Genomic DNA, 25,261 nt, shown 5'->3' on the forward strand with positions numbered 1-25,261 from the left:
TCTACCAGATGTGTGATCCTGGGCAGGTGGCTGGGCCCCAGGGCCCCAGGTTCCTCACCTACAGAACAGGGCCAATAGTATCTGTGCACTGGGCAGCTGTGGGATTACATAAGTAATGTATATAACCACTGAGCCGCATGCTGGGCACACGGCAGCTCCTTTATCAGCCCCTTAATGTTATTGTCCTGTCCTCCAGGCACGGGCCGGGGTACACATGTCTTCTCAAACCGTCCACTTAGGGGCAGTTTGGCTTCAAAGAAGCAAAAGCAAAGCAGATAACAGATGACCATCTGACAGCCCCATCCTTCCCTTAGAGCACGGCACATTGAGCATTCTCAGGGCCCACATCCCAAAGCAGACAGGGCACACCCACCCACTTGGTGGCCCCACAGCTCCTGCATTTGCAGGAAGCTTCACCCACCAGCACCCCCAGCAGCAAACTTTAAATGCTGAGGAGGCTTTTCCTCTCGGCAAGTGGATCTCTCTGGCAGCTGGCTGGAGGAGAAACAGTTTTGGTTGTGCACATCCTTGAGGGATTCTGGTCTTGTCTATGGGAAATGCCTTCAGTGTGGACTTGTCAGGGCCAGGGGACAGATTCCTGACATCTCAGGAATCCCTCAGCTAGGGAAAGAACCTGGTACCCTTTCAGTCTCCTCAGCCTCCTTTCTCTGCTCCCGTTTCCAGCCATCTTATTTGCCATCTCTGTATTCGGACCGGCTTTCGGGTACCTGCTGGGCTCCGTCATGCTGCAGATCTTCGTGGACTACGGCAGAGTGGACACAGGTGAGTGTGGGCAAGGATGCCCATTCCATCACCGGTTCCACGAAGCAGCCTCCCAAGCCCCAGACAGTCGAGGAAAAAATGAAACTTCAACTCCAGATGCTCAGGACTCCTCTTTCACTCACTCATTCACTCCTGCAGAGCCTCAGACAGCCAGCCAGAAGCAGACAGCACACCTCCTCTTCCCAGGCTGGGCTGGAAAACACACTTTCTGTCCTCAAGAAGTTTGTAACAGGACACCTTGAGACCTGGAGCAGGGCCTCAGGTGTTGCTAACACAGCTGCCCGTCTTGGTGGTGGTATTAAAAATAGTTTTATGGGGGTGGCACCTGGGTGGCTCAGTCAGTTCGGCTCAGGTCATGATTTCATGGTTCGTGGGTTTGAGCCCTGCGTCTGGTTGTGTGCTCACAGCTCAGAGCCTGGAGCCTGCTTTGGATTCTGTGTCTCCTTCTTTCTTTCTGCCCTTCCTCCCACTCGTGCTCAGTCTCTCTCTCTCTCCAAAAAAAAAAAAAAAATAGTGTTATGGTTCTTTGATTCTAAGATGGTTTTGATTGTTTAAAAAAAAAAAGATCTGATAAGAGCTGTTTTGAGGGGAAAAAAACCAAGCAGTACACAAAATATACACATGGATTATGAGTCACATCCAGAAGAGTATAACATCGTGTTTAACTCTGTGGGCATTGGTAGTAGACAACCTGTGTCTAATGCTGATTCCACTTCTCACTGGCTGAGTGCTCTCTAGCAAGTGTCTTTATCTTTCTGTGCCTCAGTTTTCTCATCTGTAAGATGGGGCTAGTGATAGTAAAATAGAGTCGTTGTAAGGATTAGCACATGCCTGATATATATTAAGAGGTTCACAGGTGTGAGCTCTTGTTCTTCACAAAATGGTATGGACTAAATCACTGTGTATCTTAGAAAGAGAAAACACAATCCATAGACCAGGGCACAAGCACTGAGTTAACCATTCATGGAGCCAGCCCCATGATGAATCCTGCGAGGGCTCCTTGACTTTGTAAGCTTGTTCCATGGCACCCAGCCTCCCACAAGGCAGGGAGGGCCAGCACTATAACAGAGGGGCGGGCGAAGTGCTTTGGAAGCTCCAAGCAGGCAGGAGACAGTGCTACTTTCTGAGGTGGGCAGGGAGGGCTTCTCAGGCAGCTGATGTCTGCGTCAAGCCCCACTGATGGGTGGGATTTCTGCAGGTAGTACTGGGAGGGAAGGCCCTCCAGGTGGAGAAAAACTCGTGGACAAAGCCAAAAGGTGGAATGTGTGTGGGGTGTGAGGGTGATACATAAAGTTCCTGCCAGCCAGAAGATATGGCTGGAAGGCAGGTCTGAGCCAGACCCTCAGGAATAATGCTCTCAACAGTTCTTCACACACAGATCAGGGTCTGCCCATCTCACAAAGAATGTAGACAGGCATTAAACCTGCCATGCTGCCAGAGTCCACAGACTCCTGTTCCTGGGGACCATCAGACCGTGATGCCTTCCTTGCGGTATCTCCTGCCTTGACTTCACATGATGGGGAAAAGCTAGGGGGAGCTTTCTGCCTCAGGGTCAAGCCATCTTTGCCCTTTTACTGGCACTTCCTGAGTTGATTCTTGCCTCTTATTGCCCCAAAAGACTAGCAGCTGAGCTCTCAGTACCAGGGACAGTGCCTAGAGATGTCTGTCATTGTTTGGCTGAGGGCCATACTGCTACCTTCTCCTTCCCTCTATGCCCCTGTAGTTTCTTTACAAAGAGAAACACAATGGCAGACTCTCAGATGCAGATGGGAGACCTGCCAGGAAAACCATTTCCTTTGGAGGCTAAGGAGCCCACTCTGATGATGGTTGTTCCTTCAGGCTCCTCCTAAGGACTATGGGGACTCCTTTCTTAGGGTCAATAAAGTTGGGAAGCAGTAGCACTCAGTGGTTAAGAATGGTTAAAATTGAGCAATCAAATGGCACTCACTAGCCTTAACCTTGCACCAGGGCAAGGTTGACTTCTCTGGTCCTCAGTGTTCTGATTGGTTAGAGGAGAATGGATGCAGCCTCCTTTGCTATTATTCCTACCAGGGGTTGGGAATAAAATAAGGTGAGGCCAAGGTTCTGATTCCTTCAGCCTGGGGATTCTCTGATGCTCTCCTTTATGCAGAGTGGCCGCTATGCTCTGGAGACCAGATGGCCTGGAGAGGGAATGTTGTCTTGACCCAGGTTCTAGCTCATGGCTTATCTCTTCTCTATCATGGGAGGAAAGTTCCCTTGATCAGAGGCCCTCATTCCAGTTAAGTGAGATTCCGTATTCATCCAGAAAACATTTGTTCCCTTTGCTTTCTCTCCAGCTGCAGTTAACCTGAGCCCCGGAGACCCCCGGTGGATTGGAGCTTGGTGGCTCGGGCTGCTCATCTCCTCAGCCTCCTTGGTTCTCACCTCTTTCCCCTTTTTTTTCTTTCCTCGAACAATGATCAGAGAAGTGGAGGTAAGGTTCTGAGAACCCCTGACTCTACCTATAGAACTTCAAGAAAGGGAGGTGGGGATCAAATTAAACTGAACTGAGAAGCTGCAGCAATTTATGCAAATTCTGCATGAAATCTAAATGAGTTGCATGATACAGGACTTCTCAAAGGCTTTAGGTGAGAGTGCTGGGAATTCCCTAAAGATGGGTTCTCACCAGTGTCCCCTTACCACTTCAACACCTCAGGTATCAGGACAGCTTCAGGGAATGTAGTTTGGGAAACTACATGAGTAGTTGAACAAATGAGTTCATCTAAACTGTGATGAAGAGTTAAGAGCTAGTAAAAGCAGAATATATGACCTGGCACCATATGAACCTGCAGGACTGAGTGGGAAGGGGGTCCCTAGAGCTAGAGAGCATAAGGGTGGCCTGAGAGTGAGCTTACTCTGAGCACTTGGACGTTCCATGTGTCTGCCAGCCCTGTCTGCTGGGAATGAAGTCAGGAAAGGATGAAAATGGAAAACAGAGAAGTCTGGTGGGGCTCTGATGTTAGGCTGAGGGTCTAAAACTTAAAGTTCTGGGGCACTGCAGTAACTGGGTGGCCAGCTGGGTTGAAGGTCAGGGAGTCAGGGAGGAGTGAAGGCTGACCATCTGAAAAAGCCGGTGTAGAGACACGGGATGAGACCGAGCACCGGGGCAGTGGTTGCTGGACAGCTGAGGCAAGGGCAGGCAGAGATATTCTTGGAGGGGGTGACAAGGACTCAGCAGTGAGCCAGACTGGAGGAGAAGAGGGACCGAAGTTAGCATCAAGGTTCTGAGCCAAAGCTCCACATTGGGCAGTGAGATGTAGGCCCCCGTGTGGGAGGAGGAACAGGGGTAGGAGAGCCTTCGCTTGTCTTGTGGAAGAGTTTTGGAGGTTGGCAGTACATCGTGGTGGTTCTGGAGTCAGGCAAACCTGAGTCTGAGTCCCGGTGTGTCACTTAAAACCTTGCCAAGTGATCTTGGACAAGCTTCCTCGTGTCTAAGTTTCCTTTACAATACTGGAGATAGAGCACCTGTCTCAGAGGAGGCCATGAGGAGTGACAGTGCATGTGGCATGCTGGGCATGGTGTCCGATGTGGACTAAGCACTCAGTGCATGGGAGCTCCCATGCCTGGTAGTGTGTTCCCCTGGGGGGCCGTGCACACCTGTGTAGGGGTGCAGAGCTGCAGCTGACGAGTTCATAAGTGGTAGGCGAGCTCACTGAAGTGGTATGAACAGAAAGCATGGGCCAGGGGCCGGGACCAAGCCTTGGTTGAGCAGGACTCAACTCTGGGCCCGGAAGGAAGCAGTGACTCCATAGGGGAGATAGAAAGAAAGAGCTGGAAACAGAGGTCATTCTAGACCAGTGTATCCCAGAAGCCTGCAGCCCCTGGAATCTGAGGACAGGGAAGAAGTGCAGCCACGACAGAGAGACAGGGAGTGAGATCTGATCAGATACCTTTTGGCATCAGTCAAGGGAAAGTTAGAGGTGATAACATGCTCAGAGGTATTTCAGGAGGCATTGGCATAGATGTGTTCTGGCCGGCAGCCACAACTCTGGGTTCAGTAACATGCAGGTGGTGTTCGTTTCAAGAGAGCATTCTCTGGGTGCCCTCCCACACCCACACCCGCACCCACACCCACACCCACACCCACACCCACACCCACACACACCTGGGGTGGGCAGCTCACTGCTGCCCATCCCTGAGCCACCGAGACCAGAAGGGTCAAGGGCCCAGGGAAGGGTCACGACAAGGAGCCTCGGACATTAACATTTACCTCCTTCGCTGCCTTCAGAGGTCTCCTGCCATAGTGGACGAGGCAAGGAAGATGGACGAGGTCAAGCCAAGAAGCTCCCTGCTGGATTTCATTAAACGTAACTGACTGACCTGGCAAAGCCCTGGAGGTGGTGGGGGGGGGTCTGTCTTGAGGGAGGTTCAGGGGGTACCCCAGCCCATGTGGTGTTGTGTGTGGTGAAGGTCAGTAAGAACAGGTGGTCTGTAACTGGCCCATCTCCCAGGAGAGGTTCTGCCAGGGGTCCTGGTGACTGCTTCTTTGCAGGTCTCAGGAGACTCAGATTTAGCAGTCAGCCCTGCCTCCATGGTCTGGCCCCGTGTTCTCTCCCCTCCTTTCACATGGAGGTGGCTGTCATGTGAGGAGAATGTTCCTGGTGTTAGTCCTATTTCTATCCAGCCTCCGCCTGATATCCTGTAGGCATGTCCTCATTTTACTTAGCCTGTGAGTATGTTGAGTGGGAGTCGAGCGGCTCTGTGCCCCCAGACTGGCCACTGAACACTTTGGTGCCTCAGATTTGCCATGAGAAAGAGAGGAGAGCTGCCTGGAGGAGGAGGAAGGGCAGTGACCTAGTATCAAGGTACCCCTGGGATGACTACCACGAAGGCCTGGCCCCTGACAGCCGTCTGATTACAGGGTTTCCCCGCATCTTCCTGAGGTTGCTGATGAACCCGCTCTTCATGCTGGTGGTCCTGGCCCAGTGCACCTTCTCCTCTGTCATTGCCGGCCTCTCCACATTTCTCAACAAATTTCTGGAGAAGCAGTATGGTGCCTCCGCAGCCTATGCCAACTTCCTCATCGGTGAGTCCAGAGGGTGAGGGCGCTGTAGGAGCTAGGGGGCCTGCCTGAAGGAGAGGCTGGGCCCTCTGCCGCCCATACAGGATGGGTGAGGCCAGACCGGACACAGATAAGAGCCAGAAGAGGACTGTGGCCCTGGGGAAAGAATTTTAAGGACACTTTTCCTGGTTAGCCATCTAGAAGGTCTTTGGCAGATCTCTGGGGCCCCTATAATTCCAGGCAGGGAGAGTCAGAGGCTGGGGTCTGCCTTCCTTTCCATCAGAGGGGCTGGAAGCCTAAGGGCTTCTCAAAGGCCCTGACATCATCTGGGGCAACAGAGGAAAGAGAAAGGTGTAATTTGGGACTAGGCAAAATGCCTCCTGGTTTTTTCCCTTCTTCACCAAGGACTTGAATACATTCACCTGGGTAAGGAGTATGTGGCCCAGTGATTCTCCACCCTGGCTGCACTTTAGGACCCCCTGGACAGCTTTAAAAAGTACAGATACCCAGGCCCCACCCTCAGTCAATGAAAGCAGAATCTCTGGGTGGGGCCCAGCATTGGTATTTTTTGCCAATTGAGATTGAGAATCACTGATGTGGTCCCAACCAAGTACCGAAGTGAATTATTGAGCCCAGTCCACAGGTGAGCTTGACCATAGGGATGTGGCAAGGTGGCCAGGGCCTCACCCCTCTAGCTTTCAGGCACCAACCGGCACATCAGGCAGGGAGCACCACTGTGTGACTCATGTGGTCACAGTGAGGGTGCAATGAGGGGCCAGGTAATGAAAAGCACTTACTAAATGCACATTCAACCCACATCCCTGTGACTGCAAGGGCCCCATTTATTTCTGTATCCTTTGCACAAGCAGGACAATCTGCTACATCAAGAGAACTCTGTAGATGTGTCTGGCAACAGTAAGCGCTGAATTAATGTCAGCTCTTACCACAGCATTTGAATGTATCAAATGTCCCTCCAGGTAGTCGTGTCTCCTTGTCCATGGCTCAGCTCAATGTCTGCGGCTCCTCACAAGACTCCCAGTCCTGTACACCCAGACCAGCTTCTCTTTACCTGTAGGTGCTGTAAACCTCCCTGCTGCGGCCTTGGGGATGCTGTTTGGAGGAATCCTCATGAAACGTTTCGTTTTCTCTCTGCAAACCATTCCCCGCGTGGCTGCCACCATCATCACCATCTCCATGATCCTCTGTGCCCCTCTCTTCTTCATGGGATGCTCTACCCCCACTATAGCGGAGGTCTACCCCCCCAGGTAATGGGAATGAGAGGTGAGAAGATCCCCTTCACTGAGGCCAGAGCCTGGATCTGGCTGCCGTGAATCTTCCTTTCTGCTTCCTCAACTCCTCTCTTCTCTCCTTTCTGCTTTTGATCTAATCTCCTGTGTGGCAACTTAGAAAATGAGGCCTTGAATAATATGCTCAATTATGAAAAGAAATCAGAGAGTCCTACTGGGTCACCAGCAATCAGGGTCAGAGTTCTGTCTTTTGTTTTGTTTTGTTTTGTTTTGTTTTGTTTTGTTTTTAAGAAGTACCAAAAACTGGTTAATTTGGTTTCAGGATGAATCTGTAGGGCTGTGAGCCTCAGGAACCAGGAAATAAGCTATGTTTAGCATCAGCTCTGTGCCAGCTACAATTACAAAGTCTCCTTGAGCTGCTGAAGAAAGATGAGAGAAGGGGACTTGAAAAGATCTGGGAAAGAACAATGAAAGTGATGGCAGACTCAAACAAAATTAGGGCAGGTGAGGAAGAGGGCAGGTAAAGTACACCTGTCAGTTTGCATAAAGCAACCTGGTCCTAAGTTTTGAATCTGGTGTCATGTTCAGGAAGAGCTTTAGGGGCCTGTGAGGGAAGGGTGCTGAACAAAGAGCATTTGTTTTTACCTGAGTGCCCCTTCCAACGACTTCTTTTACATTTTGCCTAACAAGGTTGCGACGTTTGGACATACTGTACCTTTCTGTCTTGGTGTTTTCTCTTTTTCTCTGAAATTACCTCTTCTGTCTTTGGTGGGTGAAGGAGGGAAGGGAGGGCTGCTCAGGGCGGGGACCCCCCCCCACCACCACCAGGGTGCGTTGTTCTGCAGGCTGACTGTGGATTGAGAGGGGCCGAGAGAGCTTGGAGCCCCTGGGCTGCTCTCAGTGGGTGTTTTTAAATTTTTTTTTTTAACGTTTATTTATTTTTGAGACAGAGAGAGACAGAGCATGAACAGGGGAGGGGCAGAGAGAGAGGGAGACACAGAATCTGAAACAGGCTCCAGGCTCTGAGCTGTCAGCACAGAGCCCGACGCGGGGCTCGAACTCACAGACCGCGAGATCATGACCTGAGCCGAAGTCGGACGCTTAACCGACCGAGCCACCCAGGCGCCCCTCAGTGGGTGTTTTTAGCACAGGGCTCTGTCATCAGACTGGGGAGAGTCTGGCACAGCCCTTTGTAGCTGGGGAAAGTTACTTGTCTCATCTGCAGTTTTCTCATCACAGAAACAATGGAATTAATTGAAGAGTTGTCATGATGGCTGTGTGAAAAGCCGTGAGCATGGTTCCTGGCACATAAGAGGCACCCCATTACTGTTAACTATCAGTGGTGTCATTGTTTTAGCAGCCCCCTGGCTTGTGGTTTGTCAGCCTATGCCGACCCTCCCCAGAGACGATCATGAACATCAGATGTGGCGGGGGGGGGGGGTGGGGGGTGGGGTGGTGAGAATGGTGAGGTCAGCTGGTGAAACCCCCTTGGGTGCAGCACAGGGGGTGGAGCGACCTAGGCAATGTCTCCATAGACCCAGAGACTGGAGCCCTCTCGACCCCAGATTGCCTCAAGGAGCCCCAGCCTTCCCTCGGCCTGAGCACAGATGAAGGAGAAGGGAAGGGAAATATTGCCTGTGACTTTGCGTAGCACCTGCCATCTCTTTCATCGGAGTCCTGGCTGGTTGGGTGTCTTGACGTCCTTCTTCAGTGTGGGGTTTGCTGACCATGCCTTGCTGAGCTGCACCTGGTGATGCCATGAGCCCTGATCAGGCAGTCAATTCACCATCAGCTCCGATAAGCATCATTCAGGTCCCAGGGTGGCGCTGGCCCAAGACAGAGACGCACAGGCACACTAAACAGGCGGGAAACTCACACTGGGCTGGCGTGAGGAGACTTTTCTTTGGTCTTGCTTTGTTTGATTCCCCATTTCCTGTTTTGCTGGCAGGACATCAAGTCCTATACATCCGCAGCCTCCTGCCTGCCGCAAGGACTGCTCGTGCCCAGATTCCATCTTCCACCCGGTCTGCGGAGACAATGGAGTGGAGTACCTCTCCCCATGCCACGCCGGCTGCAGTGAGATTAACGTCAGCTCGGTAGCCTCCAAGCAGCTGGTAAGGGTGGGAGAAGCCCTGTGGGGTCTCTGTGCTTAGCATGTGCCCTCGCAGACCACTCCTAGGCTCCAGGATGGGCAGACTGCCACCCGCCCCACACTCATTCCCAGCCTCTGGCCTCTGGGCCACACCCGCCCTCTCTCCACCTCCCCTTCCCTAAGGTCATGACCAGATGCCTACAGCCCAAAGTCAATTAAAGATTGGCCGATGTTCAACAGATTCACATTCCTGAGGCCTAACAATGCTCAGAGCAGAAACAAGCCAAAGAACTGCTTCAGCTGAGGCCTTTGAGCCTCATCCCGAAGGATCCTAATGGGCATCCTGGATCCTGCATACTGGCTGTGTGGAAAGCCACAGAGGCAGGCCTAGATAAACTGAGGGCAGAGGATCTTCTGTGATGTGGCCCCAGAAGGTTAGAGCTGGAAGTGTGACCTAGGGCATTCAGTGGAACCTGTCAGCCCCTACATGTGGCCACACAACTGACCTGAAGTCCTGAGCTATTTAGGGACAGATCTGGGACTAGAACCCAGGACCCGGCCTCAGTCTGGGACACATCTGTTCAAGGTCATATATCTCCTCACCACCAGCCTTCCAGTGGTGCAACCCACATTCACTATGCCCACCTGGCAAGGCTCTAATAGCCCTCTGAGTGCTATGCTTCCTGGATTCTAGGGTCATTCAGCAGCAAACCAAGTCAAGACATTTGTTCAGTTATTCAACAAATATTTAGTGAATATCCAGCATGGCCACAGAAGTTGAGGATTCAGCAGTGAACCCATCAGACAAGGTGCCTGCTCTCACTGAGTTTGCATTCTATCAAATAAACGCACAAGATAGTTTTAGAATGTAATCCATGCCCCCAAGAGACTTAATGGACAGAGAGTGTCTGGGGGCCTCCCTGAGGAGGTGACATTAGAACTGAACAACCAGAAGAGGAAGACCCTAGAAAGTCCTGGAAGTGAGGCATTCCAGGTAAAGAAACAGCAAAAGCAACGCCCTAGGGCATGACCTAGCTGGGTGCAGGAGAAAGCAGAGAAGGCCAGGGTTGGTGCTGAGAGGCATGTCACACATAGGCCAAGGCTGGACAGGCCAGGCCTAGGATTTGGATCTACCTTTTCCTAAAAGCAATGGAAAGTCTGTTCAGTTCTGCTAAAGATGCCCGAAGGAAAAGCATATGCCTCATTCCTTTAAGCCTGTGTGGAAGGCATGGACAAGGCTAGCCCCACTTAGCATCATCCTCTGAGAGCACAGGGCAAGGCTGCTCCCACAGCCACCTCTGTGGGCAGGTGGAGGACAAGGAGTGCAGACATGATGCTCTCTTCATTGCCTTCTAGTCAAATGAGTCTGTGGTGGCTTCTGTGGTTTCCTTATCTTTATTTACTTACCTCTGACTCATCTGCTTCCAGAAATCATCTTGACAGGTTTCCAATAATTACACAGAGCCATTAGCATAATATCAAGAACAGACGGTAAATTACAAAGGGAAAAGATCTATGTTAAAAAAAAAAATCCAGACTGAGGGAACTAATAGCCATACTGCACATAACTTATTTCTGAGCTTCCTGGCAGCCAAAACAAAGAAGGTGTGTAGTTCCTGCTGTCTGCCAGAAGGGGGCATACTAGCTCCTTAGTTCTGGTCCTAGCCTTGTAACTGCTATGACACTTAAATGGTCATAGGCTAGTCCATCAGATGCTGTGAAAGGTAAGGTGAAGACCACCTGTCACGGGCAGTGGCCACCAAGGGCAGTCTTACAAGAGCGCTGAACCATCTGGACTTGCAGATTTGAGACAGGGACCTCCTTCGCTAGAGGCCTTCACAGACAGGAGGAGTTCCGCTTAGGCAGAGGCCTAACAGATGAAGAGCTCAGCGGATTCAGCTGGGTTCCCACTGCTGTCTCCTATTTATACCTTTCTTACCTTCCGTGCAATAAGCACACAAACTGCAAGAACAACCACCCACGAAACCACTGCTGCTGGGCACAGGCCAGCCTGGCCCTGAAGAGAGCCCTCCCAGCCCCTGGTCCCAAGCTGGGTAGGCCTTGCCTGGCAGTGGGATCCTGCATGTCCTGATGTGAGTGGAACCGCTGGAGGGGCCCAGCCCATGCTAGACGACCGGTTTTGGTGAAGATGGTTTTGATTGCCCAAACAGAGGTCAGAGGTGGTATCCATGGGGCACCTTGAACCCCTCACCGGGTCTGCTCTCCAGCCTCCACATGCAGCATCGCCCAGCTCCCCAGGGCAGAGCTGTCAAAACTTGAGGGGCTCTTAGGCTAGAGCTGGTGCAAGCGTTTGTCATGTGTGGAGGCCAAATAATAACAGCAGATTTCCCCCTCCCCTCTCCCTCTCCTTCCCAAGACCTATTTGAACTGCAGCTGTGTGACCGGGGCGTCCTCTTCAGCCAAGACAGGATCATGCCCCATCCCCTGTGCCCACTTCCTGCTCCCGGCCATCTTCCTCATCTCCTTCGTGGCCCTCATAGCCTGCATCTCCCACAACCCGCTCTACATGATGGTTCTGCGGTGAGTGCGCCTCTCCTTCCCCATGCTGCCTGCTTCTGCCTCTCCTTCCTTTCCCTCAGAGTCCTTTGAACGCCAATCTGCAATGCTCTTTGGATGATGTGGGATGGTAATACTAACACAACAATGCCGGGGCCCTGCCGAGCCAGACTCGGTGCAGAGCCCCTCACTGTGCTGCCTCAGTCTGTCTCAGGGCACCCATGTGCCCTGTTGGCACCTCCACTCTGCACTGAGAGACCCCAGCCCTGGGAGGGCAGAGCCATGAACAGTTAAGTCCTGATGAAGCCGGGCTGCCTGGTTCCATGCTGTGGAAATGCCTGTAGATTCACTCATATTTAAATCCTGGAAGAACTGAGAAGAAGGAGGAGAATTGAGTTAGATGCGCAAAATCAAGGAAGAAAAATGTGAAAAGTTTTTCCAGAGACAGAATGAAGGCTATGAGGAAGAATGAAAATAAGAAAAGCCCAGTGTGTGAGGAGCCAGGACCAAGTTCTCCAGTCAGAAGGGAGAAGCTGGCCAAGGTGGGAGGGGAGGACAGAGGTGTTCCATTACAGTGGCGGTGAAATGTCTCTGAAGTTTTAGCAGGGAACTGACCCTTCCTTCACCTCATCCTCTGCAAAAGGGAAAACAACATTTCAACCAAGTTCACCTAACCCACCCCTGCCCGCCTCTTTCCTGTCCTCACCCACCTTGAAAGAAGAAAGGGAAAAACACAGGATTTGGATGCCCATCGCTGGGATCAGAGACCCAGCTCTGCCATGCGTTGGCTGAATGCCAACCTCACCGAGCCTCAGTTTCCTCATTTATGAAAAGAGGTTAATGATAATTGACAGGAAAGGACTGGTGTTAGGATTACCTGGTAAATTGCCTTGTAAATATAAGGTATCCTACATATTAGTTAATTATCACTATTAACCAAACTCTAAGAATCATTAACAGGTAGCTAGGTGCCAATGACCTATTTTTCCCAAAAGTCTAGGAGATGAAGAACAGAAGCAGCCGCTTGTCAGGACCTGGGATTTTATCCTAATTATAAGTTAGCTTGCAAACTACCAAGCTCCTGTTTTTGTTACTGTTTCAAGAATGCTGGCAGAAGACAGGAGACTCCTGGTTCAAAGATAAAGGACTATTACTCACAGCACAGTAAGGAGCGTGAACATCATTTATCCTTGTGTCCCACATCCCATGGGGTGACCTGGAGCACCCAGGTGTATGTTTCACATGCAGTGAGCTTATGACACAGTGAGGAACACTGAGCTTGAGAGAGGCACAGCTATATAGACCAAGACTGCTCTTTGTCTAGGGGAAGATTTTACCCCATGCCTCCAGGTTGCTCATTGCAACCACCATCCTGAGAAATGGCAAAGAAAAAGAGCAGTCAGAATCTTGTGTTCTTAGCATATTCCACAGGAACGTGTGGGGGTGCTCAGAGCCAGAGCATTTTGCTTCTCCCAATACCATCAGTACCCTCTTTCTACCACTCCCCACCCTGTGCATTCCAAGCATGAGTACTTTCACCTGAAGCCCCTGGGTGGGGTTACCTCTTGCACCAGGACCAGATGGGCCGTGGAGGACCCTCTAACCCTGAGAAAGATCTGTGGGTGGCCAGGATGAGGAGAGGGAACAGGATAAGGAAATTTCACAGGGAAGTCCCTGAGCAGTCTGCCTCCCAGAGGACTACAACAAGCCTTAGGGATAGGGAAGATGTGGAGAAGGAGTGTCATTTCAACCACAGGATGGGCTTTCCTAGGAAACCTCTCCCTTCTAAGTCTGGCAGGAGCTGAAGCGAAATTGAAGAGGCCCCAGGACCCCAAAATTGTTTAAAGATAAATCCCACTGGGAAAGATGGGAAAACGGATGCTATTTAGCGTGGAGAAGGTGAAGCTTAAAGATAACTTTGTAGGTGACCCAACTGTTGTTTGTACCCTGACCCCCAACTAGGCATGGAAATACAGGCTGGGAGGGAAGCTTCACCAGAAATGTGGAAGGAGAGAATGGGCAGAATGCCAGAGTTAATTCACCTCCAATGGCAGCAGACACCATAAGAGGCTCAAGCTGTCCATCAGAAGGCAAACTGGGGTGCCCAAGCCCCATTCAGTTCAGAATCTAGGGGAGTCTGCCCAGGGAGAATGACCAAGACTTATGAATTGGGCCACTGGAGGGACCTATAGGCATAAAGGGAGCATCCATTAGATTGAGATTTGAGGCACTTTCCACTGGGGGGTCCCAAGTGGCTGTCTTTTTCCCCTGCTGTACCCCATGAGTACTCTTTTCACTGGGCCTTCCTTCAGAGGAACCGGAAGAGGGTCCCATTCCACTCTGCTGGCAGGACTGTAGGGACAGAACAAAACGTGTGCAGAGACCTGGAGATTAGTTCTGACTTCCCTTCCTTGATGTCCCCTCGGCCCCGAATGCCCTTCCCCCACAGATACCCACCCAGGAGTGTGGGTTTTCAGAGCACAGAGAAGCCTGATGCCTCTTCAGGCCACCTCCTGGCTCCCCACCTTGTGGATGGGGTGTCCTCCCTTTCTGCCCCACGCCCAGCTGGGATGGCAGGGCCTGGCAATACAACTGACAGATAGCTTCCCCATCTCTCTCTGAATCTCCTTCCTCAGCCAAACATTCATCCCCTCTTGAGGGAAGAAGGGTAGGGGTAAGACTGGCTACATAATCTGTAGGATCCAGTGCAGAATGAAAATGGGAGGCTCCTGGTTCCAAAATTATTGAGAATTTCAAGACGGCCGCAGCAGACCGTTAAACCAAACGTGGGGCCTTTCTGAGGGTGGGGGCCTGGGAGGCTGCACAGGCCACACGCCCAGGAAGCTGGCCCCAGGGAGAGGATTCTTTTCGTTGCACACAGAAGCCTACAGCCCAGGGGCCTCAATTAGACTTTCATCAGGGCTGTCTTTATTGCTATTTACACTCCATGGGAGTTGTTCAGGCCTGCTGCTCTGAACACACCCTTCCCCATCCTTCTGTCCATTCCCAGCCTTTTCTGCCCTCTGCCTCTTGGAGGGGACACTGGGCAACCCTGAAAGTCACAGGGACCAGTGGTTCTCAAATGCGAGTGTGCAACAGAATCTCGTGGAGGGCTTCCTAAAGCACAGATGGCCGGGCCCCGCTCCCAGAGGATCTGATTCTTAGGTCTGAGGTAGGGCCTGGGAATCTGCCTTTCTAACAAGTTCCTGGGGTGTGGGGAGGTGCTCATGCTGCTGGTCCAGCGATGATGCTTTGAGAACCACAGATATAAACAACAAGAGCACTTGGCTGAGGTGAATCCAGTCGGTCAGGTGGCTGTCAGGCCACTGGAGGGCAGGTTCTGGCATGCTCTGAGGTTGGCTGCCCCTGAGCGAAGGCACAGCCCTCAGTCCTCTGGCTGCTGACTTCCAATCTTCCTTTACAGCGTGGTGAACCAGGAAGAAAAGTCATTTGCCATTGGGGTACAGTTCTTGCTGATGCGCCTGCTGGGTAAGTGTCTGCGATGCCCCCTTCCTTCCTGGGGAGTGGCACCAGGCATCTGAGGGCTGTGAAGTGCAGGTTGGGGCTGCAGGAAGCCCTCTCTCATCTCTGCTGTGAAGAGAAGCTGTGCATAATCAAGCATCAGCAAAGGCCAAGACCCTATATGGACAGTTTCCCTGTTCCTTGAGGTTAGGAAAGATTCCATCTATGGCATTAATTCCAAACAAAACCATGTAAGAAAAATGAAAAGTGGACACAGCTGAGAATACCTAATAAAGAATTGAAGGCAGGTATTTTTTCATCTCTCTCCAAGAACTGGCTGTAGGAACAAAAACCCTGCATTCCTGTCCCAGAACAGCAGCTGAGCCCAGCCCTGGCTTCCCTCCCATTTTACAAAACTCCCTCCCTTGCCTCTATGCAGCAAATATTTCTCATTGAGGTGGGATGGGGTGGGGGGGGAGCCTCTGCCGACAAGCCCTGCCCACGCTCCAGCAGCCCAGAGCCCACCCTCCGGAGGGATGGAGCTGTGAGCACAGGATCAGTAATGCTCCCCACCCCCCACCCGAGGGCAAGCTCCCTGAGGGCATGGTCTGGGGGAGGCTGGGGCATGTGTGGACCTCACTGCCCTTTCCCAGAGGCTCATGCTGGATCCTCCCTTCTTGACACATTCAGGAATTAATGTGCAGACCCTTGCAGTGACAGGTAAACCAAGTAAAGGGACTAAATTCAACTGAGTATGAAGGACCCAGTGTGTGCACACTGCAGTGGGGAATATGGCAGTTGCCCCAGAGGGACTTCAGTTGCTATGGGAGTGGACTTTCTGACCCTACATGCTGAAATCCCTTCAGGGCCCACCGTGCATTATTATCCAGGAGCCAGGCCGCGCTTGGCCCTCCATTATCGTTCTGGGGTGTGTTGGTGATGTCCCTGGTGGGGCCTGCTGAGCAAGAACCTTTGAGGAATGAACCAGCCTTTTCAATGGGATTTCTCAGGCTCGGGTCACTTGCTCCCCTCCTTCCAGCACCGTGCCTTCGGACCCTCCTCCTCAGGCCTGTATTACCAGCATGGAGGATGCAGGGCAGTGGGCTCTACCCTGTCCTGGTGGCAGAGGCACTGCCATCACCACACCTCCTTGCTGTCATTTAGCCTGTCATGTATGATTCATGTATAACTTGCTCCAAAATCTCTGCTGGGAAGGAAACCCTGCATTGTGCCCAACACAGCCAGCAGCGAGGACGGGCTCTGAGGACCTTCTCCTAGCCGCCTTGAAAACAGTCACGATCCCACTGCTCAAAGCACCTGCTGCCTTTGTTTTCTCACTGGAGCTCAGACAACTCCATCTGGAACCACAGTTAGAAAATCCAGGCTGAAGGCATTTCCATTCATCACCCATGAACACAGCCCCACTCTGGGGTGGAAAGAAGGACATGGATAAAACCCAGCAAGTTTTAAATTACCCACTGAAATTTGGTTGAAAATTTCTCTGGATTTTGTTTCTATTTAGGGAAGCATCCTTGGTGGACAATCCTTGTGGCCAGTTTCCATCCCCTGCTTAGCTGGAGACTTGGAAGTGAGCAGGGTCTGAGTAGAGAGGCTGGTTCTCAAAGGTTCCCATTATGGGTAGAGCCACAAGCAGATTTCCTCTTTCTTTCCTCCTGAAGCAGCTTCTCACAGGGCCCTAAAGACAGTCTGGAGACTGTTCTGAGGGCAGAGTTTGGGGTGTGAATCCCGGACACGCCCCTCCCCAGTCCCAAGACTTCCTAGAACTGTAGCTAACAATACAGGAGTTATTCTGAATATTTAACACCAGGACGGCATAGCCTCTGCCTCACCACTCAGCTGTGGGGAAGTTCAGGGGGCTGGGGTAGAGGCTCTGAGCAGTCAGAGTGTGGGGGGTCTTGTGGGGGTGCTGTCTCAGCCACTGAGGCAGCCTGTTGTGGTGAAAGGTGGGACCAGAGGAAACCAGGGTTCAGAGCCCAGCCCTGACCCTCCCGGCTGTGCAACGGTGAGCTAGCCATGCCCACCTTCCTCCTTCTTAAGACAAGGGTACCCACCCACCTGTGAGGATTTGAGGAGTCAATGCCCTCAGGAGGCTCCTGCCACAAGGTGGAGGTCAGCCTATCTCCACTTGGGACCAATCCAGCGTGAGAACGATGTGGTATGTCTGAGCTGGCATCATGGTGCCCTCTGTGACTCACTGCCCTGAAAGGATGGCTCAGGTCACTTTTCTAAGCCTCTAGTGAAAGAGGAATTCATGCTTCTCGGGAAGCTATTCGGCTTTCCAAAGTCACTGTGGTTCCCAGGGCTGGGGCAGAGCTGGTCTCATTCAGGCAAACCACACAGGGGCGATGGGTGGGTGGGTGTGCTCTCCTGTCACCCAGTCGGGTGCCTCAGCCTGCAGCTCCATGTGACTGGACTCTCTCAACTCTCTTCCCACCGACACCAGCCTGGCTGCCGTCTCCAGCCCTCTACGGCCTCACCATTGACTACTCTTGCATCCGGTGGAACTTGCAGTGTTCAGGGAGGCGCGGGGCCTGTGCCTACTACAACAATGATGCTCTCCGAGACAGGTGAGGGCCCGGCAGCCCGCCTTGGGGGGCTGGAGAGGGGGGTCAGACCCCAGCCCAGAGCAGAGGGCAGCCATCTGCTGTGGCAGCTCTGTGGGGGGGGGGGGGGGGCGGGGAGGGGGCAGCCAGGCTTCTGAGGGAGGGGACTAGAGGGGCGCTGCCATGGACAGGGACCAGGGGTCACTGGTGACAGAGAGCCGTCCAGGTGATGGAGAGAGAGAGAGAGAGAGCCCACCAGCACACGCACACACTACTGGGAGCTAGCCCCTAGTCCACAGTCCCTCAGGAGGGGCAGCAGCAGAAAGAAGTTTGTCAAAGGGAAAGGGACTGGCTGGAGTCTGAGGCGAGGCTGTGGCTGTGGAATGATGCAGGCCATCTCCCACTGCTCTGAGAGAGGTGGCCCCACCGTGGCTCATGGCACAGGTCAAGGGCAGGTGGGCCTAACCTGCCTCAGCACCCCTTCCAGCCATCTCACCTGTTGCCCATCACCATATAGGCCAGAAACCAAGGGGAGAGTGGGCTTGAGGGGGTGGAACAGAGTCTGGAAACGGTGTCAGAGTGGCATAGAAGGCCGGGAGAGGGCTGGACCAAGAGGGCAGTGAGCAGACACCCGTCTCCTGGCTATGCTGGGAGGACCAGATGCTCCAAACTGGCTGGGGCTGCAGTGTTGTCTCTGGCCCTGGGAGCGTGGTGGGGCAGGGAGAGGGGAGCAGGGAGGGGGGCAGTGCAGGGGTGGGGAAGGACTACTGGATTGGGAACATCATGCCTATTCTCTGGGAGGCTCCTGCCCGTGGGTCAGAGAGATGAGGAAAGTGGTCCCCAGCTGGGTGGTAATGGATCCTTACCTGACAACATAGTCCCTGAGCCACTGTGGAAATGATGATGCTCTTCTCCATGGCCCTGGGACCCGGTCCACAGAGCCTCCACACCCCCTCACTGGCCCCGCCTCCTCCTGCTATACAGGTACCTGGGCCTGCAGGTGGGCTACAAGGCGCTGGGTACGCTGCTGCTCGTGTTCATCAGCTGGCGGGTGAAGAGGAACAAGGAATACAATGTGCAGGAGAAGGCTGCGGGCCTCATCTGACTCTGGATGCCCGGCCCGGCCCGGCCACTGCCCTGCTCCAGAAAGTGGACCCTGCCCCCCCAACACCCACCTGTATTCACTGTTAACACATCACTTCCTTTTTGTTTTTTAAATAAGAGAGAAACCCCAGTCACCATTTGCCTTCCCTGCCTCCTCCTCCCCCAGGATTCCTTAGGTCCACTGTGCACCTGGGCCGGATGGGCACTGAGCTGGAGGGCCAGGTCTTCTCTGGATCCTCAGGAGGCTCTCCTCAGTGCTGGATGACCACCAAAGCAGCCCTGGCCCCTCACCAGCCTTGGGAGGTGGGGGTGTTTTCCTGAGTGGAGAGAGGAAAGGCATATCTTCCCAGAGGAAAAAGGAAGAGGGCTGGATTATGATTAATGGCCAGATCCAGGCTAGAGGAGAGGAGAGCCTGGCTGTAGCCCCTTTGAGTCTCCATTCATCATCAGCATGGAGCTCAGGAGGGGCTGGCCTCCTTCCCCTCAGATCTTTGTGTTCTGCTCTTAAAGGCCATCTTGGAAGCTGCCATGTTGGGAAGTATGGCCAGTCTCCTCTCAGTTCCCTCATCCTCAGGCACCAGAGCAGGGACCAAGAAACCCTGAGGGTGGGTCATCCAGATGCTGTTCACGTTAACTCTAGACCCTTCTGTGCTAAGAAAGCCACACCATGGTGAAGACTTGAGGAGGGCTGTGAAGTGGTCCGTAGCCCGACCTCCCACACCCACAAAGTGAGGACGAGACCACTCGACTCAGACTGATGAGAAGACCCTCCCCAAGTTTTCTTGGGAGCAGACGAGGTGGCCTCACATGGGCCTCCCTGTCTGGACCTCACCCTGTGTGTCAAAGAGTAAAGACGGGCAGTCCAGATGTCAGCAGAGCAAGTGATGAAGCTGAGGGGACGTCAAGGGCTACCAAGCTGGATGGCAAGCTGCAGCTCGCAAAATAGAGGCCAGCATGGTCGGCTCCCCTGTTCCAAACAAGCTTGTATTAACATTTTCTCAGCCTCTTCTCACTGCCCCTCTGTGGGCCTGGGTTGCACTACCCCGCTGCTATGTGGGAAAGGTTCAGAGTTAGAAGTCCACAAAGGAGGCCTTTCATCAACAAGTATTTTATTTATTGCAAAGCAGCTTTGTGCAAGGCAGTGCTAGTACATGGTGCTCCACCGAGCTTTCCTGAGACCTCCCCTCACCTCCCTCTGTCTACACTGGGCCTTCTTCCAGAGTGTGCTCAGTGGACAGCAGCAGGAGAGGCACAGCACGAGCCCAGAGCTTATGAACAGGATCTTGGCCATCAGTGTCCCACCAGGTTGCCCCTGAACCTGGCCCTTTGCCAGATAGACACCTGGCTCACCATGTCCTCTGGAGCACCTGGGAACTGGTTATTGCCATACACGACTCTCTTGAGTGCCACTCCTCTTAGAAGAACCCTCCAGAAGCATACCAGAAGCCACCTCTGAGAACGGCTTAGATGGTAGTAAGCCAAAAAATGTATGTCAGTGGCCAAACTGCCACGAGACTGAAGTCTTTGTGAAAGCCACCATTAGAGATGGCTTTATTACCTAAGCCACCTTTTTATTTCCAAAGATCTCACTCAGGAAGGGAGGCTCCATGCAACCTCAGGGGCCAGTTTCAGCATTTAAAATGGGTCTGCTTGGAAAATGATTCCCTGCAACTAATCCTGGTCCTTCTCGCTGTGATGTAACCAAATTCTGAAGGCACTACCTTCAGCTGAGCTCACAAACATCGGATGCCAGCCTGCAGATTCTGGAAGATTGGTTGCCCTCCCAAGGCTTTATTCTATTACGATATTGCTATTAATATATTATAATTTTGCTATTGCTGTAACTTGGTTATGAATTTGTACTGTCATGTGTATCTGTCAGAGAGCCCACAGAACTGTACTTTCTGGCCAGAGAAGGTGCCCAGGCCACAACCTCAGGGGCCCATAGCCATGGAGATCGGAGATAATGCGACTCTCAACCCATTAGCCTGGTATAGAGCAGGCCGCAGACGCTCCCTGTTCCTTCAGTGACATTCTGCAGATAACTGTCAAAGCCCATGGTCCTGGGCTCTCAGGAGGCCTAATAATCCCTGCCTGAGTTTATAGCTGTAAGTGGAATTGAACACCAACAGCTAAGTCCATGACATAAATCAGAATTAATATCATAATCATCATCGGTCACTTGGTCACAGCCAGTGCTACTGCTCCACAGCAAATCTTTTCTTCTGATTGCCAGCAGAGAATATAATGGTGTCACCTTCATTTCACTTCTAGAGCAAAGCTGAAGGAACTTCCTAGAGTGCTAGACACTCATAGAGGATGTGGTTAAAATGCAAATTCCCGACCTCTCCAGCTAGCCCCCGAGTTGATCTCTGTGGATCTAAGAGGGCCCAGGAGTGGCACTTTCAACCGGCTCCTCATGTGAGGCCGATGTGGGTGGTCTCTAAACCCTGTGTGGTGGGCCATCAGTGCAGCAGAACCTTGGGGACGCCCACTTGTGCCTAGGCCACTGAGAAATTTAGAGACTCTGTAGGCCTTTGGTAAGTAAAAGATGATTAGGGAAGGGGTGCCTGTTAATCTGATCTCCTGGGTGGCTGAAATCAGGAGGCAGCGGGCATGAACAACAGTCTAAGAGCTCACATTTATATTACCAGTTCTGAGAGTGGAATTCTCACTCTCCAAGCTTAAGTGTGCTTTAAAAAGCCACAATTATTCTTTAAATCAGTTATGTTTGATTTCTTGCCGTCTTCCTGCTGGCTGGCTGGAAATTTAGCACCAACCATCCTCAGGTCTGGCTCCCAAAGCACTTGGGTCCTGCCAGTATGAATCTCTGGTCCCTTCCCAGGCTGAGGCTCCCTAGTTGCCCTGCTTCCCCCTGAGCCTGGAAACCTTGCAGAGGCCAGATGCAGGGCTAGGCCCACAGTGAAAATCAAATACCATATCTTCATAAATTATCCTTTGGCCTAAAGCCCTCTAGGGTGATCCTCACCACAGCCCCATGAGGGAGACCAGCCTGGTCCTAAGGCCCCACTTGAAGACGAGGAATCTGAAATCGAGGAGATCATTGTGGCCAACTTCACCCATATAACACCTGGCTGGGTCTGGACTTAAACCAGGCTATCCAGATCTTTCTACTCCAGCTCCAGCTGCAGCCCCAGAGCCCCTACTGAGTTATTCTGCTGAAATGGGGGGAAGCCCCTCTATTCCCACGGAACTTCACTGACCCATGGTGGGGGCAGAATCTACTGAAGGCTATGGAGGTAGGGAGGACCAGGTACCACTTCATTTACCCAGCTTCTATTCAAGTGGCAAGAACATTACCCTTGCTGAGTTAAAGGAGAGTCGCAGAGAAACGGGACAAGGAGGAAAAAACTTTCGGGAGAAAAGGCCCTGAGAGAGCTGAACACAGACCCACAAGGGAACACCCCCACCTGGTGGTGGGTTAGCAGAGTCCCGCTTAGGAAACAAAGCCATAATGGGAGTTCTCTAACCGCTCTCAAAGATGGAGAGAAGCAGCTAAACTGGGGGCTGAATCCAGTCAGTCTCGGGTTGATATTAAAATATTATATTACCGAATCCCAAAGTGAGAGATTGGCAGGGGCTCTGTCTTTGTGTGTGTGTGTGTGTGTGTGTGTGAGAAAGAGAGACAGAGACAGAGACAGAGACAGAGAGAGACAGAGAGAGAGGCAGACAGAGAGAGAAACCGTGCAAATCTAAAAGAGAAATCCTATCTTCTACAAGCACAGGAAGTACATACCTGGGAAAAATATCCATCTCCTGCCAATAGTACCTGCTTCATTATAACCTTTCCTCAGAGATTAAATATGTAAAGAGGTCGTGGGCAAGCCCTTGGCAAATCATAAGTGAAAGAAAGTTTTTCTCCTGCCATTCGTCCCCACACTACACAGGGGTCACTCCAGCTTGCTGAAGTCCCTATTCCCCCTCCCCCGGGCACCTGCCACACCTTGATGACAATAACAATAACTAAAATGCATACGGATCTTTATGGCTCCCAGTCACCCATCCACTCCATCCACTCACCTAACAAGCTCATCTAATTGGAATTCAGTCAGGACAGGCTTGGCTATGCTGTGGTCACTTGACCAATCTGTCATGTGACATAACGGGAGTTCCTGTCTTGCTCACCTAAAGTCCACTGTGGGTCTAGGTAGCTCTCTGGAGCAGTGGCTCAGTAATCCAGTATTCTGAGGTCCCTCCATTTCATAACATGCCACTACAGTTGACAAGGCAGGGGCAGATACTCAAAGGTCTCGCACTGGTAAGTAAATGTTCTGGCCCCGAGTAACATGCTTTCACCTCTGCTCCCAGCCTGTTGGCCAGAACTTGCATGTATGTCCCTGACTGAACTGCAGGTGCGGGGTGAGTTCAGAAGAAATAAAAAGCAGATACGGACAGTACTAGAATCTTCTACCACTGGGGGCGAACCTGGGGGACGTGGGTGCTCCCAGGGACACTTAGGCCAGGCTGTCGGGGAGGGGGAAATGCTTTCCAAAGGAGGCAGCATCAATGCTGGCTCCCAAAAGGTGATGAGATGATTTCCAGGCAAGGCTGAGCCAGCAGACAGTTTGCAGAGGGATGGGGAGGTGGGGGAGGAAGCAGAGGAAACAGAGCTGGGGTGGCAGTTGAGAGAGATATACAGGGTCTCCTCTTGAGACAGGAGAGATTTGCTGAGCAAAGAAAGGGGTAAAGGACTGGGGAGGCTGAGGAGTCAGACAAGTACAGCTACCCGAGTGACCCTGGGAAGGAGGTAGTGATGAGCCAGTGCATACCAGCCCTGGAAGGCCAGTATGGCTAGTCCTATCCTACGAACGGGGAAAATGAGGCCCCTTCTAGTTGTCACTTGTGTCTCCATTTATTCATTTAGTACCTGATGCAGATGAGGACTGGAGATGACAAACACAGGGTCGCTAGCCTTTAAGGGCATATCAGGAACCAGAATAAGACTTTAACAGAGGGCAGAGTTCAAGTGCTTTGAGCTCATTTGGCTGAGAGATCAGAAAAATGGGTTGATGCTCGTCCTGCAGGATGGACTGGATCTCAAGAGACTCCAAGGTGCAAAGACACTTCAGGCAAAGAGAAGGAGGCAGGAAAACCTGGACAAGTTCTGAGAGACCACTGGGCACAGGATCCATGAAGGAGTTCAGAGATAAGGCCTGGAGAGGCAGTCAGGTCCAGGCTTAGAGACTTCTGGAGGGTCTTGAGGGCTGGCTTACACCAGGCTGTGAGTGGTGGGGCCGGCCTGCTCCCGGCTCCTGGGTCAGGGCCTTGGAGAAGGGCCTTAGGGCCCCAGCCAGCCAATCCCAGGAAGGTGCTCTTAGCTCAGGGTCCCCTCCTGGAGTCTACACTGGGGGGATCCTGGTGGGCCATGCCATACCCTCAAGGGGGCTGCCCTTTCAATACTCCCAGCACTCACACAGGGAGCCCCTCACCGCTTGTGCTTGAAGGAGCCACAATGCACAAATGCAGTGCTTGAAGGCTGCATTTGCAGCCTTCCTCTTGGCCAAAGCTTCAAGGCTGTCCCAGCCCAGAGTGGGGTGAAAACTACTCTATCCCCATCCCTTTCTTCCCACTGCTTCTCTCTGCCCATCTGGGCCCTGAAGCCCCAGGCTTGGAGCTGGGAGTCAGAGAGGTTCAGTCTCAGGGCAGAATAGAGTAACTAATTTAAAGGGGCACCTGTTCAGTCCCCCAGTGTTGCTAACCCCCTTCCCTCTACTCTGTCATCCATCAGCGTGAGAAACACGAGGTATCCCCTTTTCCAGATGCCAAATCCATAAAAGTGACCTCAGAGATCCCAGATAGGAACCAACATTGGTTTAAACCTTGATCCTCATCACACCTCATTACCCCTAGTTTACAGAAGAGGAACGGGGGTGTCTGGATGAGACAGAAGCTCTCCCTTTGCCGTCTACACTGGCAAAGGACCCAGGCCGATTTCACACTGTTTCTGTCTGGCCTCTAGATCCAGGCAGCTTCCCCAGACATACTGAGATTCCAGAAGGGCTCCTGAAGCGCAGAGTTTCAATACATCGGGTGTGTGGAGCGCTCAGACACCGTCCCAAATGCTTTAGACAATTTTGCACCTAGACCCATCACCGCAGCCCTATGAGATCCAATTATCTTGCCATTTCACAGACGAGGAGCCTGAGGCAAGGAGGACCGCGGTCTTGGCTGCTTTTCCCTCCTTTGCAGCGAGGCGGCGCGCGCCGGGAACGGCGGCGGCGGCGGGAGGAGGGGGGGGAGGGGCTGAGCAGAGAGCGGCGCTGCGGAGGGGCCACGTGCGCCAGCCGAGTGGCAGTCGGCCACCAGGGGGCGCGCGCGTCCCTGGGCCCTGGTCCTGCCGGGAGCCCGGAGGAGGTCAGCCCCGCGGACCCAAGACACGCGCGGCCGGGCCGGCTCCGCGCCCGGATAGGGTGCTCTGCCCGGGGTTCCGGCCGCCCGGCTTCCCCGC

At 52.6% G+C, this 25,261-nt stretch overlaps 1 protein-coding gene across 1 annotated transcript in view; it reads left to right on the forward strand.

Annotated features, from left to right (window-relative positions):
* SLCO2A1 (solute carrier organic anion transporter family member 2A1) overlaps positions 1-20,679 on the forward strand; it is an 82,535-nt gene extending 61,856 nt beyond the window's left edge. The window contains exons 5-14 of the mRNA XM_042903056.1: positions 685-783; positions 3,102-3,238; positions 5,033-5,111; positions 5,666-5,830; positions 6,882-7,071; positions 9,002-9,167; positions 11,523-11,686; positions 15,087-15,151; positions 17,589-17,712; positions 18,673-20,679. Of these exons, the coding sequence (XP_042758990.1) occupies positions 685-783; positions 3,102-3,238; positions 5,033-5,111; positions 5,666-5,830; positions 6,882-7,071; positions 9,002-9,167; positions 11,523-11,686; positions 15,087-15,151; positions 17,589-17,712; positions 18,673-18,793 (1,310 nt within the window). The 3' untranslated portion in view covers positions 18,794-20,679. The remainder of the gene's footprint in view (positions 1-684; positions 784-3,101; positions 3,239-5,032; positions 5,112-5,665; positions 5,831-6,881; positions 7,072-9,001; positions 9,168-11,522; positions 11,687-15,086; positions 15,152-17,588; positions 17,713-18,672) is intronic.
* The last annotated feature ends 4,582 nt before the right edge of the window (positions 20,680-25,261 follow it).

The sequence above is a fragment of the Panthera leo genome, chromosome C2, assembly GCF_018350215.1.
Source record: "Panthera leo isolate Ple1 chromosome C2, P.leo_Ple1_pat1.1, whole genome shotgun sequence".
NCBI classification, from domain to species: Eukaryota; Metazoa; Chordata; class Mammalia; order Carnivora; family Felidae; genus Panthera; species Panthera leo.